This window comes from Dromiciops gliroides, chromosome 5, assembly GCF_019393635.1.
Source record: "Dromiciops gliroides isolate mDroGli1 chromosome 5, mDroGli1.pri, whole genome shotgun sequence".
Lineage (NCBI taxonomy): Eukaryota > Metazoa > Chordata > Mammalia > Microbiotheria > Microbiotheriidae > Dromiciops > Dromiciops gliroides.
The window spans coordinates 704,544-721,425 of record NC_057865.1 but is presented as its reverse complement, the minus strand read 5'-3'; the positions used below and the strand labels follow the sequence as shown (position 1 = coordinate 721,425).

General features: G+C 50.6%; 1 protein-coding gene across 2 annotated transcripts; it reads right to left on the bottom strand.

Moving 5' to 3' along the window:
- Nucleotides 1-537: 537 nt before the first annotated feature.
- ASB4 (ankyrin repeat and SOCS box containing 4) lies at nucleotides 538-16,607 on the bottom strand. 2 transcript variants are annotated; one of them, XM_043969351.1, is made up of 5 exons: nucleotides 16,140-16,607; nucleotides 8,082-8,381; nucleotides 3,914-4,404; nucleotides 1,601-1,714; nucleotides 538-1,003 (listed from the first exon to the last, which is right to left on the bottom strand). In XM_043969351.1, the coding sequence occupies exons 1-5, from the start codon at nucleotides 16,318-16,320 to the stop codon at nucleotides 815-817; spliced, it is 1,275 nt and encodes a 424-aa protein (XP_043825286.1). In that variant the 5' UTR covers nucleotides 16,321-16,607; the 3' UTR covers nucleotides 538-814. The 2 variants fall into 2 exon arrangements, with proteins under 2 accessions (XP_043825286.1, XP_043825287.1); XM_043969352.1 differs by lacking the exon at nucleotides 1,601-1,714.
- Between the last annotated feature and the right edge of the window lie 275 nt (nucleotides 16,608-16,882).

The window sequence follows — 16,882 nt, the reverse complement described above, 5'->3', positions numbered from 1 at the left end:
AGAAATCTCTCATTGCACCAGCCCCCAGGCCTCCCCCAGCTAACCTTCTGCTTTCCACCTTGGGAGAGCTCCTGATTGCAAAGGTTGCTTCCTGTAACCCATCCAACCTGTCCCTTGGCAGCCCCCTCTTGGCCCCCAGATGCAAGAACAAGTCCATCCCTCCTCCCTCATAGGGCAAACAGTCTGCTTCTAGCCTCCCTCCTCATCTGGGGCTGCCTGAGCAGGACAGGACCCAATGAGCCATAGGTGGCTGACTGATGCGAGGACCGCGGCTCTAGTGCTGCCTCTCTTCTAAACCTTCTTGGCGGTCCCATCCTCGCCCTGCTGACTCAAGTGGCTCTCTGGACCAGCTACAGTGCCATCTCATTATTGACAAGGGCAAAGAAAGCGCCCTTTGGCAAGGCCACAGCACTGCCCCTCCAAGACCTCAGCAGAGGATTCTGATATTAGCTCGCTTCTGGGAACTCAGTGTCCCGGCTTCTTTCTCTTGCCAAGATCCCTGGTGTTCCATTAACATGTTCTCCTATCCACTCAGTGAGTACCATGCTATTTATTCAAACCACTGCTCTCCAGAGACAGAATCCGAGAAACCATAGGGGCCTCAGCAGCCCTCTGGTCCAACCCACCGGGGAAGGAGTGTCCACTCTGACAGGCCCAACCAGCGGGTGGGCTCCAAGGGGGAGCCCAGCCCGTCCTGACTGAACCCAAACTGGCCTCCTCTCCCAACATAACCCTCAGCCAGGGGACAGCCTCCCAGCCTGGGCCTGGACCTCCCAGCATGCACTCCCCGGGCTCAGGAGCTGCTGAGGGAGGCTCAGTACACAATCCCCTCCGGCTCCAGAAGCAGGTAGTTCTTCAAAGGCAAAGGCAAGGACAGGAGCGGAATGACCTTGTGGCATCTGCTGAGCAGGATCCTCCGCACAGCACATCTGGATAGGTGCATGAGGGACCTCGGGGTGTTGCTGCAGATGGTGAATAGAGAGTGGTAGAAGTCCCAGTGTCTCTGTGAAAGACAACAGGACGAAGGCCAGTCAGAGCCCAGCCACCCTCCAGTCACCCTGGCTCTGGGCCCCCAGTGCTGGAGGCCCGCCATCTCCCCTTTTCTCTCACACCTCTGGCCTCCAGGACCCGTGAGGGGGAGATGATGCCACGGGACTTAGCCAGTCCTCAAATGAAGGGAGGCCCCAGCCTGCTCTGGGGCACAAGGTCAGCAACAGGCCACAGGCCTGGGCTGTGAGGCTGGCTCCTCCCTTAGCCCCAGGACCTACAGGAGAGTTTTTAAACATTCAGAATTCTTCTAAGACACCCACCGGAGAGCACCGAGAGCCCTGGGGCCAGCTTGGAGAGAGTTGTGGTCTTAGGTGTGGAGGCGGCTCCCAACAGGCCTTCCTGAGGTCAGATGCCAAAGGTCAGAGCCCCTCAGGAGGGAGGCTTCTTATTAGCCAATAAATGTGGCCGCCCTGGCTGGGCTGGGTGTTCCCCAGCTCCACTCCAGAAGTTCTCCCAAGAGCTTGGATCAGCCCCACTTGCCTGGCCTACCCCCTTCCTCACAGGCTATTTAGGGGTTGTAACCCCAACCCATAGTCAGAGGGGCCCTCACCTCCAGGCTCCCCTCGGGGATTGCCTTCTTCCACTTGGGCGTCCACACGATGTGCTCATAGGCATTGACAACTACCTCAACCGCTAGAGGACAGGCATGACAGGACTCCAACACCTGTGTGACAGTACCACAAGATAAAAGCCCCCCCCATCCATGCTCATCCATGCCAATCAATCCATCAGCAAGCCAGCCAGCCAGTCAGTCAGTCAACAAACACTTATCAAACTCTTGCTAGGAGGTAGCTGCTTCTCTCAGAATAGAGACCAGGGAGAAGGCAATTCCCTCTCACAAAGAGCTTACACTCTATCTGAGAGGGCAAGGACAACCCAGCCTCCATAGTAGCTGTCCGTGGAAGCCATTCCTCTGGAGAGAGGTCTGGTCATCCTCACCCAACTGTCAGTCACTCACAGGGAAGGCAAGCCAGCCAGACAACCCGAAGGAGTGGCAGGAGGTGGCATGTTCCTGGCAGCCATCATCTTCCCTCCCCCTCGTCCCCTGGTGGAGACAGCCCGGGATGTTAAGTTAAGAGGGGACTAGGCTGGGTGGTCCTTGGTATGGTGCCTCCCTGCCGGAACAAAGGTACAGTAAACCAAAGGGCTTTCCAACCCCCCGGATCTCCATGTTAGTCAAAGATGGGCTGCCCGAAAATATGAAGACCAGATCATTTGGAGGGAGGTGAACCCTAAAGGTAGCAGAACCCTTAGAAGCCTCCGGTCCAAGCCCTTCACTTTACAAATAAAGAAACTGAGGCTGAAGAGACAAAGTGACACCTCGGTGCAAGAACAGAAATAAGTACCGCTTATGTGCCAGGGACTGTGCTAAGGATTTTACAAACATTAACTCATTTAATACCCACAACAATCCTTAGTGGTATTTTCTATCATTATTTCCATTTTACAATTGAGAAAACCAAGTCGGGATAGCTAGGTGGTGAGTGGATAGAGCACCAGCCCTGGAGTCAGGAGGACCTGAGTTCAAATTTGACCTCAGACACTTGACACTTACTAGCTGTGTGACCTTGGGCAAGTCACTTAACCTTCATTGCCCAACCAAAAAACAAAAACAAAAGAGAAAACCAAGTGATTTGCCCAGGGTCACACAGCAAGTGTATGAGACTGGATTTGAACTCAGGTCTTCCCAGCTCAAGTCATGTACCCTGTCTGTCACACCCCAATGCCTGCATGTTATAGAAGAAGTAACAGACCTACAGAGAAAGTGACTTGTCCAAGGCCACACAGCAGGGGAGTGGCAGTCAGGATTTGAGCCTAAGTCTTCTTCTATGACGGGTACTTTTTCCCTGTGCCCCTGAGCAGTCTATACTGATGTAAAGAGGAAGAACTATTTCATGATCTGGGCAATGTAGGGGGAGCCTGAACTGAACCCCTAACCACATGTCCAGGGTCAGGTGTGTGGGACTGTGGGGCTGTCTGTCTCTGAAGTCAAGGGGCTCACCCCACCCTCCAAATTGGATTTCTTCTGAAGAGCATGCATTCATTCATTCATTCAGTTCATTCACTCACTCACTCGTTCATTCATTCGTTCATTCGTTCGTTCATTCATTCATTCATTCCCTTACCCTGTCTCTTTGTCAAACAGACTCACCAGCGTCTGGGTTGGAGACAAGGACTCACCCTTGGATTCCTCTGCTCTTTCTCGCCCTCAGAATCTCATGGGGTAGGGGAGGGCCAGTCCCTCCACCTATCCCTTAGTCAAGGAGATAAGGGCTCCCCATGGAGCCTGTGGTTGTGTCTTGGAGACAGCACGAATGAAACATTCAGCTGACTGGCCCTCGGCCCCAAGCTTCCTATACAGATCCCCACAGAAGATGGCACAGGGCCGGTGATCTGGCACAGCGGTTTGAGGAAGGGTCCTGGGAATACTCGGGACCATACCAAAGAGCCCAGTGCTTGGGAACTGGCCAGCAGCCTTAGTCCTGCCCCTGCTGTGTTGCGCACACGGGAAGCAGAGCCTGGAGCTGGGCGATTGTGTGCATGGTCAGAAGACCTTGGCCTGCTTCTCTGGGCATTTCTGACGGTTTGGCCTATTTCCCTCCGGCCCCTGGGGCAGTGAAAGCAGCTGGACTTTATCCCGGGCGCTACGGTTTCCCCTCGTGCTTGCCTCGAGGCCCTGCCCTGTCCCTCTCCAGCCTTCGGCGCCCCGCCCTCAGAGTAGGGGGCCACAGGGAGAGCGAGCAAGCTCCCTGCGGGTCTCTCTCGTGCCTAGCTGTCTGGGGCCGGGCCCACCACGGCAGGCTCAGAACGGCTTTCCCCCGGAGGCTGGAGGACGGCGCTCTGTCCGGGCGTGGGGCCTCACCTTGTGGAACTGGGGCGGGTAGATGCGCGCGGCGCCGTGGTTGAGCAGCAACTGGTAGCAGCGGTCGGGCCGCGCTGTGGGGCGCACCGGGGTCACCTTGAGCACGTACTGGATAGCAGCGCAGCCCTTGACATCCAGCAGGTTGGCCTCGGCGCCCGCCTCCAGCAGCAGCCGGAGGGCGTCCTCGTCGCAGTTCCAGGCCGCCTTGTGCAGCGGCGCCTTGAAGTCTTCGTCGCGGGCGTTGACCTGGGCCTTGGCCGCCAGCAACAGGCGGCAGGCGCGGTGGTGCTGGGCGCTGTACACCTGCTCCTTGAACCGCAGCGCCCAGTAGGCAGCCAGCGCCAGGGGAGTCTCGAGGTGCGCATTGACACTGTCCACCAGGGCTCCGTGCGCCACGTAGAAGGCAGCCAGCTCGGGCAGACCACCGCGCACCGCCGCGTGCAGGGGCGTCTCCTCGTCCGCGTTGTTGGTCTTCATGTTCACATTAGCGCCTGGGAGCGGGACCCAACGGGGTGGAAAGGGGCAGAAAGGAACAGGAGAGAAGGGGGGGGGGCAGTGGATACAGCGCCGGACTTGGAGCAGGAAGACTCCTCTTCCTGAATTCCAGTCCAGCTTCTGACACTGACTAGCTGTGTGACCCTGGGCACGTCACTTCGCCCTGTTTGCCTCGATTTCCTGGTCTATAAAATGAGCTGTAGAAGGAAACGGCAAACCCCTCCAGTATCTCTGCCGAGAAAACCCCAAATGGGGTCGAGTCAGATACGACTGAACAACAGCAAAGCCCCTACAGACACACACCATGAGCACGGGAACACAGAATGCAAAAGGTTCACACAGGGGGTCACTGCAGGCACTCTGAATGGGGAGCCGCACAATCCAGTCTGTTCCTCACTCCAGATCATCTTCTACCCAGTGGCCAAATTGGTCTTAAAGCTTGGGTCTGACCCCGGCAACTCTCTCATCCCCACCCAATTCCATCCGGGGACTCCTTCGCAGCTCCCCTAGCAAATCTAAAAGCTGTTACATCGAATGCTGGCCACCTGGGAGTTTCCCAACCCACCCCTCCCATCCACACTGGCTGCTCGTGTACTCCTCACGGGGCAGGCCTGCCCTCCCAGCATTTTCCCTGCTGGTCCCCAGGGGTGCAGTTTTGTGCCCCCTGGTTTCTCTGGCTCCCTTCAGGTCTCAGCTGACGTCTCAGCTTCTGCATGAAGCCTTCCCAAGTCCTGCTTGGTCTAGGTGTCTTCCCTCTGAAGTCATCTCCAGCTTAGCCATCTATTAGCTGACTGTGCCTAGCGGTATGTAACAACGCCCCCCCCCCCCCAGTTAGACGGGAAGCTCCTTGAAGCAGGGACTAGCTTTGGCTTTTCTTTGTATCCTCCATGTTTAGCACAGTGTCCGGCATATAGCAGGCACTTAAATGCTTGTTATTGACTTGTTGACTAGGTCCCTGAGTGCAGGGCTGTGAGGCCGATTTGGAACGGCTTCTGAAATATTTCTTTTGAAGCAAGATCGCCACCTCCTGGTCATCCTGGAGAAGGCACCATCGAGGGTAAAGGACAGGATGGAAAAATGGGAGAGGATTTTGGACGTCATCCCAGCCAAGCCTGGGGGCCTCCCAAAGCCACTCACGGACATCTCTCCTCCCCTCCAGGGCTACTGCCTTGTCCTGCTATCAGATGGGCCCCTGGCGAGGCTCCTCTTGGAGTGAAGGGTTTGCCCGATCCAGCTATGGGCCTCCTCTTGGCTAACAGAGCGCAGTCTCTGGAAGAGTCCGCCAGCTCCCCACACTGCAGTGGGAGCCAGGGACAGGGAGCCCAGCCCAGGCAAGTACTGAGTGGCTCATGCCTAAGCTGACTAGAAGGCAATAACATGTTTGGATGGCCCCAAAACCAAGACAGGAAGTGAGAACGAGAGTGTAGGTCTGTGTCCTTGGCCCTGGGGCTGCAGAAACTCCTTTCTCCCTCCAGGCCCAGCTCCTCACACTCCCTAGAGCCAGAGAGCACTGGGGCCTCTCCTTGTCCCACCTAGGCTGCCTTGTTCCCTCCTCTCAATTAAATGGGGCTCCCAGTGGAGAACCTTTCTTGTGTCCTCCCTGCCCCCCCCCCCAGCATGGTGACTAGAACATGGTCCCTTCCTTTAGAGAGGACAGGAACTGGCTCAGATTGCTCTACCCTGCCATCTTCTACTCTCCCAGATTTCTGCCTCCATCCTGGACACCCCCTGCGGTCCATCCCCTCCCTAGGAAAAGGTCCATCCCCTTCCCTTTGACAGTAAGTTCCCAGAGGGGAGAGACTGTGTCCCCAGTGCTTGGCGCAATGGTGTGACTAATAAATGTTTACTGTATTGGGGGAAAGGCTTAATTAGACTGCTTTCATCTTCAGTTGGGTATTCTTACACTTCTCCCTGCTGTGTTAAGATGGCTGTTTAAATCTGTCTGGCCTGCCTCCCTGGTTGGCAGTGTGACTAAGTGCCCCGCAGCCTATGTTTTGTGCTACCAGGGGGATTTTCCTGGCGTGTGCACACAACATATACACAGAAACACGAGTTTTTGTCTCAACAACTAACCGCTGCAATGTTCTTCATTGGAAACAGGATGAGCTGCTTTACAGCCAGTGAGAGTTAGGCCAGACAAAGGTGCCATTTTGTTTGCTGACGGGGAAGGCTGTTGAGATGGGTTGAAACGGCTGCCCATCAGTGTCCCTGGTGACCTTGTCGCCCCAGACATTAGACAGTCCTGCTTGGTTTGGGGACTGCCCACTCTCTTGCTCCTGTGCCCCCTCGGTTGTCTCCTGGGCAGCCTCACCACCCTCTTTTTGATTCGCTAATGGGGGTATTCCTCAAGGGTCAGTCCTGGGTCCTCTCCTCTCTGAATTCCCCCTCTTGTAAATCTTACTCACTCCCCTGCCTTCAGTCTCTTTGTGCAGAGGACTCCCAAACATCAGAGAACTGGTGTGGGTCCTCAGATTCCCTGGGAGGGCCCACACTCTCTGCAGGTGGGCCCCTAGGCAGTGCTTCCAAATCTGGGGCTCAAGCTTGGCCCCTTCCTCTGTGCTGCAGACTCAGTCTCCACCTGGATGTCCCTCAGACACTCCCCACTCAAGATGTGCCACATCCAGCGCATCACCTCCACCCCTGCCCTTCTTTCTGGCTCAACTGCTCCTCTCTGAGCAGCCAGCATGCTTGGAATCCTCCTCTTTGGAAGCCTTCCCACTCTCTCTGACTTCCCTCTCCACAACTCATAGCCCCTCAGTTACTGAGTTTTGTTGATCCCATTTCTGCAGCATCTCTTACAACAACCCCATCTTCTTGATTCCCACTGCTAGCAGCCTCAGGCAGCCCCCCCCCCCGCCCTTATTCTTGGACTGGGCTATTACAATCACCTTCTTTAAGGCCTCCCTAACTCTTATTTCTCTCCTGCTCAATCTGTCCAGACTGCCACAAGAATAGTTTTCTTAGGGAAAAATCTAGTGAGGTAACTTCTCAACTCGAAAATCTTCAGTGCTTCTGTCCTGATGTCCTCAAAACCAAGTGTCACTTCAGTCCCTTTGCTTAGATTTAAGACATTCCACAGCTTTGAAGCATACACCCCCACCTTGCCAATTGTGCCTCATTTAAGTAACCTTCTAAGTGTCTATATTCTTGGCATCCCCCACACCTTCCCAGTCCTCCTACTTCTCCAGCTGAACACTCATAGGTTGCAGCCTGTGGTTGGTTGCCACCTGCAGGGAGTAGCCCACTACCTCCAACTCAGAGACAATCTGTAGGGCCACACTTTTAAACTAAAGCTCATGAGCCCCATTGGTGACTTAGCCATATGGTCAAGCAGTAGACAGAGTAGCTCAGGTCAATCTAAGTTAGTAAAGTAGCTTTAAAAATCCCCCAGTCTCAGGGGGGATGGCAGGCAGTGATGGCAGTCTAACATCCCAGAACCAGCCTTGCTGGAGGGTGACTATGAAAGGTCAGTTGTCTGAGTTATTTGTGGGGAAGAGTGGCTTCTAGAGGCCCAGAATCTCCTCATGGGCCTATGCGCCAGGCCCTTATCCTCAAGCCCAGGGAAGCCAGAGGTCACTGGAAATACCAAAGCCCAGAGAGACAAGCCTGCCTGACAGGCTGGGGCGGTGGCACTGTTGGAAGCTCAGGGAGAGGCCTAGAAGAAGTGACTTACCTCTCCATACCAGCTGCTTGGCACAAACAATGGAGCTCTCTTTGGTACACAGGTGTAAGGCCGTGTGTCCGCTCAAGGAGTAAGCATTGAGCTTTGCCCCATGGTCACAGAGAATCTTGACGCACTCCACATTGGCCACTTCACAGGCAACATGGAGGGGCGTCTTCCCATTGGGTCGACAGTTGATGGTAGCATGATGGTCCAGCAGCACCAAGAGGCTCTCGGTGTGACCAAACAGGACGGACAAATGCAGTCCAGTGGCCCAGGAAGATTTCAGCTTGTAGTTGGGCAGCCAGTACCCTGTAAACCAGAGCCAAAGTCAGGGCCCTGCCAGCTTGATGGGCAGCCTGGGGACACTGTTTCCTTTAGTCAGGGTCTTCAGAAAGGACATGAACTGGTGCAGTTGGGCCCTGCCTCATAGGATAGATGGAGATTTCCAGGTAGGCCTGTGGTCCTAGTACACTAGTCCCTAATGATTCACAGTCAGCCACGTTGGGCTCTTCGGATCTAAGCCTCATGGAGACTCAGTCCCTGGCTAGGGCATGTGTCTCTGTGTGTATATGAATGTATATGTGTGGTTTTGTGTTTGTGTGTCTGTATAAGTGTGTGTGTGGGGGGGTGCACACACATATACAAACATACCAGAGGTCAAGGTTTCCAAAGAAAAGTTGCTGTGCATTGTGAGCTCCTTCCCCTCCCTCTCCTCCTCTCCCTCCCCTTCCCCTCCCTCCCCTCCTCTTCCTCCTCTCCCCTCCCCCTTTGTCTCCCCTCCCTCCCCTCCCTTCCCCCTTCCTCTTCTCTTTTCTTTCTTCTCTACAAACCTCTCACTCATTGATCTCATCTGCTCCCATGGGTTTAACAATCCTCTCTCAGCATGTGACTCTTATAACTTCACATTCAGTCCCAGGATTTCTCTGGGGCTCCTTTCTCACCAACCACCTGCTGACATCCTATGGGCACCTCAGACCCACTGTAACGATTGGAATGACGCCACCTGCTGGAGACTTACTGTAGAAGAGTTCTGCCCATGAAGCAAAGGTCTTTGAGGGCAAGACCAGGAGTCTTTTCTTTGGTGTCAGGAAGTGACGCGGACTAGTGGGAGGAGGAAGGAAGAGACTGGCGCTCGGTCTGGCTCTTTCCTCTGGACTCTGGTGGAGAGCGGAGCTAGAAATGTGCTCTCCCTTTAATAGATAGGAATCTAGGCCTTTCTCTCTCTTTACCAAATTCTTGTTCTCCTTAATAAATGCTTAAAAGTCTAACTCTTGCTAAAGCTTATAATTTATTGGTGACCACTCATTAGATATTTTAGACAGTTTAGCTAGAATTTTAGCCCTTAACACCACCATGAGAAAACCAGAAGTCATCATCCCTCCCTCCAAGTGCAGTCTTCCAGGCTTCCACATTTCTTTCTGTTGAGGACCCCACAATCCTCCTGGTCACAATCTCAAAAGCCTCCTTGACTCCAACTCCTAGTTCTCCAAACCTCCATCCCACGTGGGCAGCTAGGGGGTGCCATAATGCACAGAGCTCTGGGCTTGGAATCAGGAAGACTCATCTTCATGAGTTAAAATCTGACCTTAGACACTCACTAGCTGGGTGACCCCGGGCATGTCATTTAACATGGATTGCCTCAGTTTCTGTAAAATGTACATTGTAAAATGAGCTGGAGAATTAAATGACAAGCCACTCCAGCATCTTTGCCAGGAAAACCCCAAATGGGGTCATGAAGAGTCAAATGTGACTGAAATGGCTGAACAACACCATCACCTGTACCTCTCTGCCCACTTCTTCATATCCACACGGCCACCAGCTTCAGTCCCCATCACTTCTCCCCAGGACTGGGTCTGTAGCTGCTTATTTGATTTCCCTGTTCCCACCCTCTCCGATCCAGATTATTGTGATTCCCCTAAGTCTCCAAATCTAGAGAAGTTAGTTACCTATTGCCTCTGTGGCAAAGTCAGAGCTCTTCCATCTGGGACTCTGAGCCCTTCATAGCCTGGCTCCAGCCAAGCTGCCCAGACTTCTCGCACATGACAGGTCTCTCCTTCATGAACTCTTTTCTTTGAACACATTGCAGCTTCTCTTCATTGTGCCTTCCAGGTCTATTTCCTCTTCCATGTGATAGGTCTTCACAGATTTGAACACAGTCCTCAACTCTCCAATTTATTGATGTCATCTCTAAAAATGGGGTGCCTAGAACCCATGACACCCTTCCATCTGGGATCAGACCCACATCTGGGCTATCAGCTCCTTATTCGCAGATACTCTGCCTCCTTTAGAGTAGCTGCCATATTGTCCTGTTGACCAATACTTTCAGCAATTGAATTGGAATCTTTCCCTCTTTAAGATGACTGGAAATGCAATCCCTACGTCCACTGAACAAGGTCTTCCTTCCATTCTGGATGTTTTCTGGATTTCTCATCTGAGTCCATTTATGTCTCCCCACCCCTCCATCATGCTGAGTGTTGTTGCCCCTCCTCGACACTAAGGCTCAAGCTACTGGACCCAGACATGGGAGTTCCACTGTCCTAACCAACAGGAGCTGATGGCTATAAAATACCAGAATGTGGTGGGTATTCTTCCAGTTGTATCTACAATTACATGTCTTGAGAATGATCTGGCTTAGCTGAATATGAAGCCTAGCTCTTTCAGCTGGCTCTCTCTATGGCTACTCTGTTCAATTCTTCCTGGTCTGCTGGGGTCCCTCTCTGTGATATTTTACCAAAGAGCTTGTCTCTTAATTGGCCCTGCCCTTGGTGACCATGACTCTCCCTTCAGTGAGGAGATGGGGGTTTGCTGGCTGGGCCAATTATATGATCTTTCATCCATAAAAGGGTTAAAAAATGGTGACTAGTCAATCCACATTTATTAAGCACTTACTGTGTGCCAAGAACTGCATTAAGTTCACGGGATACCTGTACAACAAAGGAAGATGGTCCCTGCTCTCGGGGAGCTTGTCATCTAATGGGAGAAGATAGAAAACACAAAAGAGAGCTGAGAAGGGAGGAGGAGGTGCTGGAGCAGACCCCAAGACTGAGCAGGAAGGGGCCGGGAGCCGTGGCCTAATCACTGACTTTGTTGTCAGTGTCAATAAAGTGACTCAAACCCTCTTTCAGATCATCACAGAAAGGTACCTGCCTCCTGTCAGTCCACATACAGACTGACTCTTCTTTCCCAGCCCTGGTCTCTGAAATGGTCATTGTCCAGTCGTTTTCAGTCATGTCTGACTCTTTGTGACCCCATTTGGGGTTTTCTTAGTAAAGATATTAGAGTGGTTGGCCATTTCCTTCTCCAGATTATTTCCAGATGAAGAAACTGAGGCATACAGGATGAAGTGACTTGTCCAGGGTCACACAGCTAATAAGTGTCTGAGGCCAGATTTGAACTCAGGAAGATGAGTCTTCCTGACTAGGGGCCAGCACTCTGTGCACTGTGGCGCCCTCTCGCTGCCCCTCTGAAAGAACTCTTCCCTGATCTCAAACCCTCAGCTGTCCACATGACGTTTCCATTGACACGCCACACTCAACAGATTCTAAACCAAAATAATCACCCAACTATGAATATTAAGTCACCTCCCCAATTTGCCTGACTTTGTTGGTGGTGCCACCATGAGTCTCAAAGGGTTAGTGGGAACATTGCCTCTTCCTTCACCTTCACATCTGCTGTCCTGCATCACTACACCAAACCTTTCTTAGAAATAAACTTCAGAAGGAAAATCAAATATGAAAAGGGAATATCACAATAGACAATCAAATGATCAGAACATAATTCAATGTCAGCAAAATGAAAACTTCAAAAGAAAAAGAGGATTATCTACAAAAATATGATATACCCAATTAGTAAGACATCAAAGGAGATCGTAGCCAATCCAATTTCAGAAAACAAACTTGAAACAGGTATAAATGAACTCCCGCTAACTCTTTTTTGTTTAATTTGTCAAGGTAAGAAGGGTTGAACTCATCAACCCCAGGTACCATAAATTCTCGAGAAATGAACTCCCTATTTGAAAGCAATTGCAGAGAAAAGTCTAGTTGAGTTTGCAGTAGCAGCAGCAGCAGCAGCAATGGGCTGCTACTCGGGGAAAGTCTAGCAGAAATGAAGTCTATACTAATATCTTATACAACATTCCACAATACTCAAAATGGATACTGAACATTAAAGGGCTGTTAATTAAACAAGGGATGGAGGTGATTATGAAAAATTAATTAGATTGTTTTGATTATATGAAATTTAAAAGCTTTTGCATACAAAAAAATAATGCAACTAAGATAAGAAGGTAATGTAGGCAACTGACAGAAATACATATGGCCAAATGCCATTCCTCAATGGATAAATTTAAAGAGAATATGAGCAAACTGTTCTAAAAAAATTGCAAACTACTAACAACCACATGAAAATGCTCCAAAACACGAAAATAAGCAAAATGCAAATGAAAACACATGAGAATTTCTTCTCACACCCCCAAAGGGTAAAAGGTTACAAAAGATGGGAATAGTAAACTATAGAGGGGACTAGAGGATGGGCTCACTACTGCACTGTTGACAAAGCTATGGTTGAACTGTTTTGGAAAACAGTGATGAAGGTGCTCAATGCCGAGAAGCAAAATAAAGAAAAGGGAAAGAGGAAAGCAAGAAAAACCAGGGCTCCAGGACAAACCATGGAAAGAAAACAACCAAGCAAGCACAAGAAAAGATGAGAGAAGTCACCTCCTTCTTTCTTTCCAGAGGTGGAGCACAGCGGGGAGGGGAACATTTCAGATGCCAGACTTTGGAGGTTTGTTGGGTGGGTTAGTCCTGATGAGATGAGGTTTTGTTTTGCTTTTTTGCTTTCTTATAAGGGATGGGTCTTTGTAGGGGAGAGAGGGTATAAGGATACATTGAGAAATGTCGGTGATTTCAAAATTTTGAAAAGAAATAGGATGCTTTAGATGACCTTCAGCTGAAGAGATGAATGGCCTCTGTCACCATGAAGTCATGATTGTTGGCACTTTACTGAGACTGAGGGTCCAGATGGAGGAAGACTCTGTTCTGCTCTTGCTGCAATTCCTCAGGAAGGCATGGCTCCTTCCAACTCTGGACTTCTACGATTTTCTCCTTGGGGGCCTTCTCAAGTCTGCATCTCTACCCCAGAGCTGTCTTTGTGACTTTAAGAAATGAGCATCTTCCTCATTCTGTTCCTTTCTTCCCTGGATGGAGACTGTGATGGGTGAGAAAGAGGCTGAGTTCCCCCTCTGCCCCCACCTCATCCTGGAAAAGCATATATTATTTCACTGGAGCCTCACTACAAATGTCTATTTTTAAAATGAGGAAGGTAAGGCCGACCGAGGTGAAGTGATTTATCCAGTGTCACACACTTAGGAAGTGTCTGTGGCAGGATTTGATCTCAGGTCTTCAGGAATCCAAGTCCATTGATCTTAGCACTGAGCTTCATAACTACCCCCAAGTTCTTTTAAAGGGAACAGGACCAATGTTCTGCTCCTTGATTCCTTGGGCAGGGGGTGTGAGGAAATAGCACTTTTTGTTTCTCATCAAATCAAAACATCCTACTCACAGGAGCGAGACTTTAACCCTAGGAAGGGATCCAAACTGACCCAAAGCAACGAACCCTCTAGAAAGCATTAAAATGGCACCATGGAGCCAAGGGCCACTCAGATGACTGCAGGTGCTTCCTGGACCCCAGAGGGCCTGGCCTGAGGCAGGGCAAGGCCAGGTTGTGGATAGAAGATGGCTGGCTGGGCATCTCAGAGCAGGGATGTTAAGGTACCAACCCAGACATTTTAGATTGTGAGAGTAAGTCAATAAATGAAAGAAATCTGCAAAATGGAATCGGTGTCAACCATTTGCTGGTCAGAGTCAAGCAGAAGGAAATTTGATCTTAGAATCTCTGAGAGGCTGTTGGATGTAGTAAGTTGAAGACCAGCCTTGGAGTCTGGAAAATTTGAATTCCACTTACTGTCTGCCCACTGGACAGACACATGACCCCTCCAAGGCTCCATCTTGTCATCTGTGAAAGGGTAATAATAATACTTATAATATCACTGGGGGAGGTCACACACAGTCTGGTAGAGAGAGGACTGGCCTGGGGATCATAGAAACCTATGTTGAAGTGCTCTCTCTGGCACATAGAGGGCATCTGGACAAGTCTCTCAACCTTTCTGTCATAGCTGGGTTGTTGATATGGATCAAGGGAAAGAAATCTCCATTGTGAGTACCCTGCTCACCCCCCCAAATAATGAGAGCACAATGTCAGGCTGCTCCTCCCCCCAAGAAAAGAAGAGCTAAAAGGGTCTGGGGGACGGGGAATGGAGTGATCATGAAGTCCACTCTCCCATTTTTATCATTCACCTAAATCTATGAAATTCACTTTTTCCTTCTGACCCAAACTCCCCCTGAGGAATGAGGTAAAGCACTGTTGGTGGAGTTGTGAACTGATCCATTCATTCTGGAGAGCAATTTGGAACTCTGCCCAAAGGGCTATAAAACTATGCATCCCCTTTGATCCAGCAATACCACTGCTATGTTTATATCCCAAAGACATCCCCAAAAGAGAAAAAGACCTATTTGTACAAAAATATTTATATCAGCTCTTTTTGTGGTGGCTAAGAATTGGAAATCAATTGGAGAATAGCTAAACAAGCTGTGGTATATGATGGGGATGGAATATTATTGTGCTATAAGAAATGACAAGCAGGATGACTTCAGAAAGGCCTGGAAAGACTTGTATGAACTGATGTACAGTGAAGGGAGCAGAACCAAGAGAACATTGTGCACAGAGACAGCAATATTGTTGGATTAAGAATTGTGAAGGATTTGATTGTTCTCAGCAATACAAGGATCTAAGACCATCCCCAAGGATTATTGATGAAGGAAGAGCTGAAATTGACGGAACAGACTGAAGCCGTGATTTTCCCTTTCATTTTTTCCCTTTTATTCATGTTTTCTTGAGCAAAATGACTGATGTGGTGATGCTTTACATAATCATATGTGTATAACAAATATCTGCTTACTACCTCAAGGAGGAGGGAGGGGAGAGTGGGAAGGAGGGGTACAAATTGGAACTCAGAACTATAAATGGAAATGTTTATTGCTTTAAAATTAAATAATGGGGTAAAGCCAAAGACACGGTTACTTTGCCACAGTCCAGTTGTTCAGCCTTCCCATCCCTAAACCAGACCTTAGACACACATCAATTTCTACTCTCGAGCAGTGAAGGCTGACAGCTGGTGGCGTAGACACATCTAAACAGGCTTACAAACAAATGAACAATCCCTGCAGGTCCCAGTCTTCCCTCTGAGTCCCTAACCTAAGGGTAGGATCCATAGAAAAGCCTCACATGAGCCCAACAGGCTGCCCATATGAGGGGGTCAATCTTGAACTGGAGCTTAGCTGGAAGGCTGAGACAGGCCCACAGCTGTTTCACCTCCCTTCATATCACCCAAGCAGAACTTCAGGTACAAACAGAAAGACAGGCCCTACCCGACCAGCCCTTCTAGAGATGATGGGGGAAGACACTGGTTGGTTTTGGGGTGACTCAAGTCTCCTCTGTGATAGCAAAGAGAATCAAAGTTAGCCCACTCCCCAGCTAGGATCACCCCGAGCAGCAGCTGCCATGCCCAGGACAAGGCTAGAGCAGAAACTGTGCCTGTAAGGATGAGAGATGGTGCATTTCAGAAAGGCTTGAGAGAAGCCTTTTGTGAGACCTGGGTCTGAACTTCCTATGTGGCCAGCATGGCTGCTCATTAGTCCCTGAAGTTTGATCTGCTGGGTGGAATCCTTTATCCTAAAGGAAGTTAGAAAAAAGACAGAGATGGCTGTGTGGACAGAGGGATGGATGGGTAGCTGGACAGATGAATGGATGGATGGACAGACAGACACTCAGCTGGCTGAGCTGGACTGGCAGCTCCTGGAGACAGAGAGAAGATGGGGGAGAGGGAGGCGGGGCAGCTGCTTCTTTTAGAAATAGCTAGTATAGAATTGGTCCCAGGCCATCACAAGCCCCCTGGCTGGCCACTTCAGGCTGCAGGCATGCCCACACACACTGAGTACTCCGTGTTTTTACCTTGTTTATAAGATGCCAAGACCATGTTCTCATCCTCCACTTCAAACACTGTATCCACATCAATTTTCCTTTGCACTAAAAGAGCCTTCAGCTTTCCAAAGTCATTGGCCTTCAGAGCTTCAAGGAAGGTCTTCTTGGTGATTTTGGTGGATGCCCTGCTTGTGGAAACGGTGTCTTCCATGCTGCCTTTGATCCTGAGGATGGCCCCAAGCAAGCAGTGGTGCTGGGAGGGCTGAGGCTGCGGCTAATTTTATCCCCAGCTATGCTGACCTGCGCTATTTATACTGGAAGCCGAGCTTCCAAACGCCCCTGTCAGCTGGCTGGCACATCCAGCTCCTACAGACTGGCCTTGACTAGGCAATCTGTAATGGGGGGGGCCTGGGGGTGACTCCCCATCAGGATGTCCAGGTGAACCCATGGGACAGATTGGGAAAGAGGAACCTGGAGGGCCCATCCATGTTCCCAGGAAATGCATCAGGGCCTTGCAATGACCAGTAGTTAGTGAGATGTCACATGCCCACTTCTTTCCTGTCTCCTCCTCTCAAATTCTGGTATCCTGTGACCCGAAGCCCCAATGCCAGGCACCATATGCCTCCCCTGGCACCCCAGCAAAGAGAGGTCAATCAGAGGCCAAAGGCCTAACCCAAGGAAGGCCCAGCCCCATGAGGCCCTGCCTGTCTGCAGACCAGCCCAGATGTCTCATGTTAGACATGCTGCTCCTTGAGACTTCAGCCTGGCCACTG

Bases quoted from the DNA above. Each gene is read 5' to 3' on its own strand.
- ASB4 (XM_043969351.1), bottom strand. From the start codon at position 16,320: ATGGAAGACACCGTTTCCACAAGCAGGGCATCCACCAAAATCACCAAG. The intron at 4,405-8,081 runs GTAAGTCACTTC...TCCCGCTCCCAG, and splicing joins CAAGCAGCTGGTATGGAGAG to GCGCTAATGTGAACATGAAG. The intron at 1,715-3,913 runs GTGAGGCCCCAC...ACTGTCACACAG, and splicing joins ACCCGCCCCAGTTCCACAAG to GTGTTGGAGTCCTGTCATGC.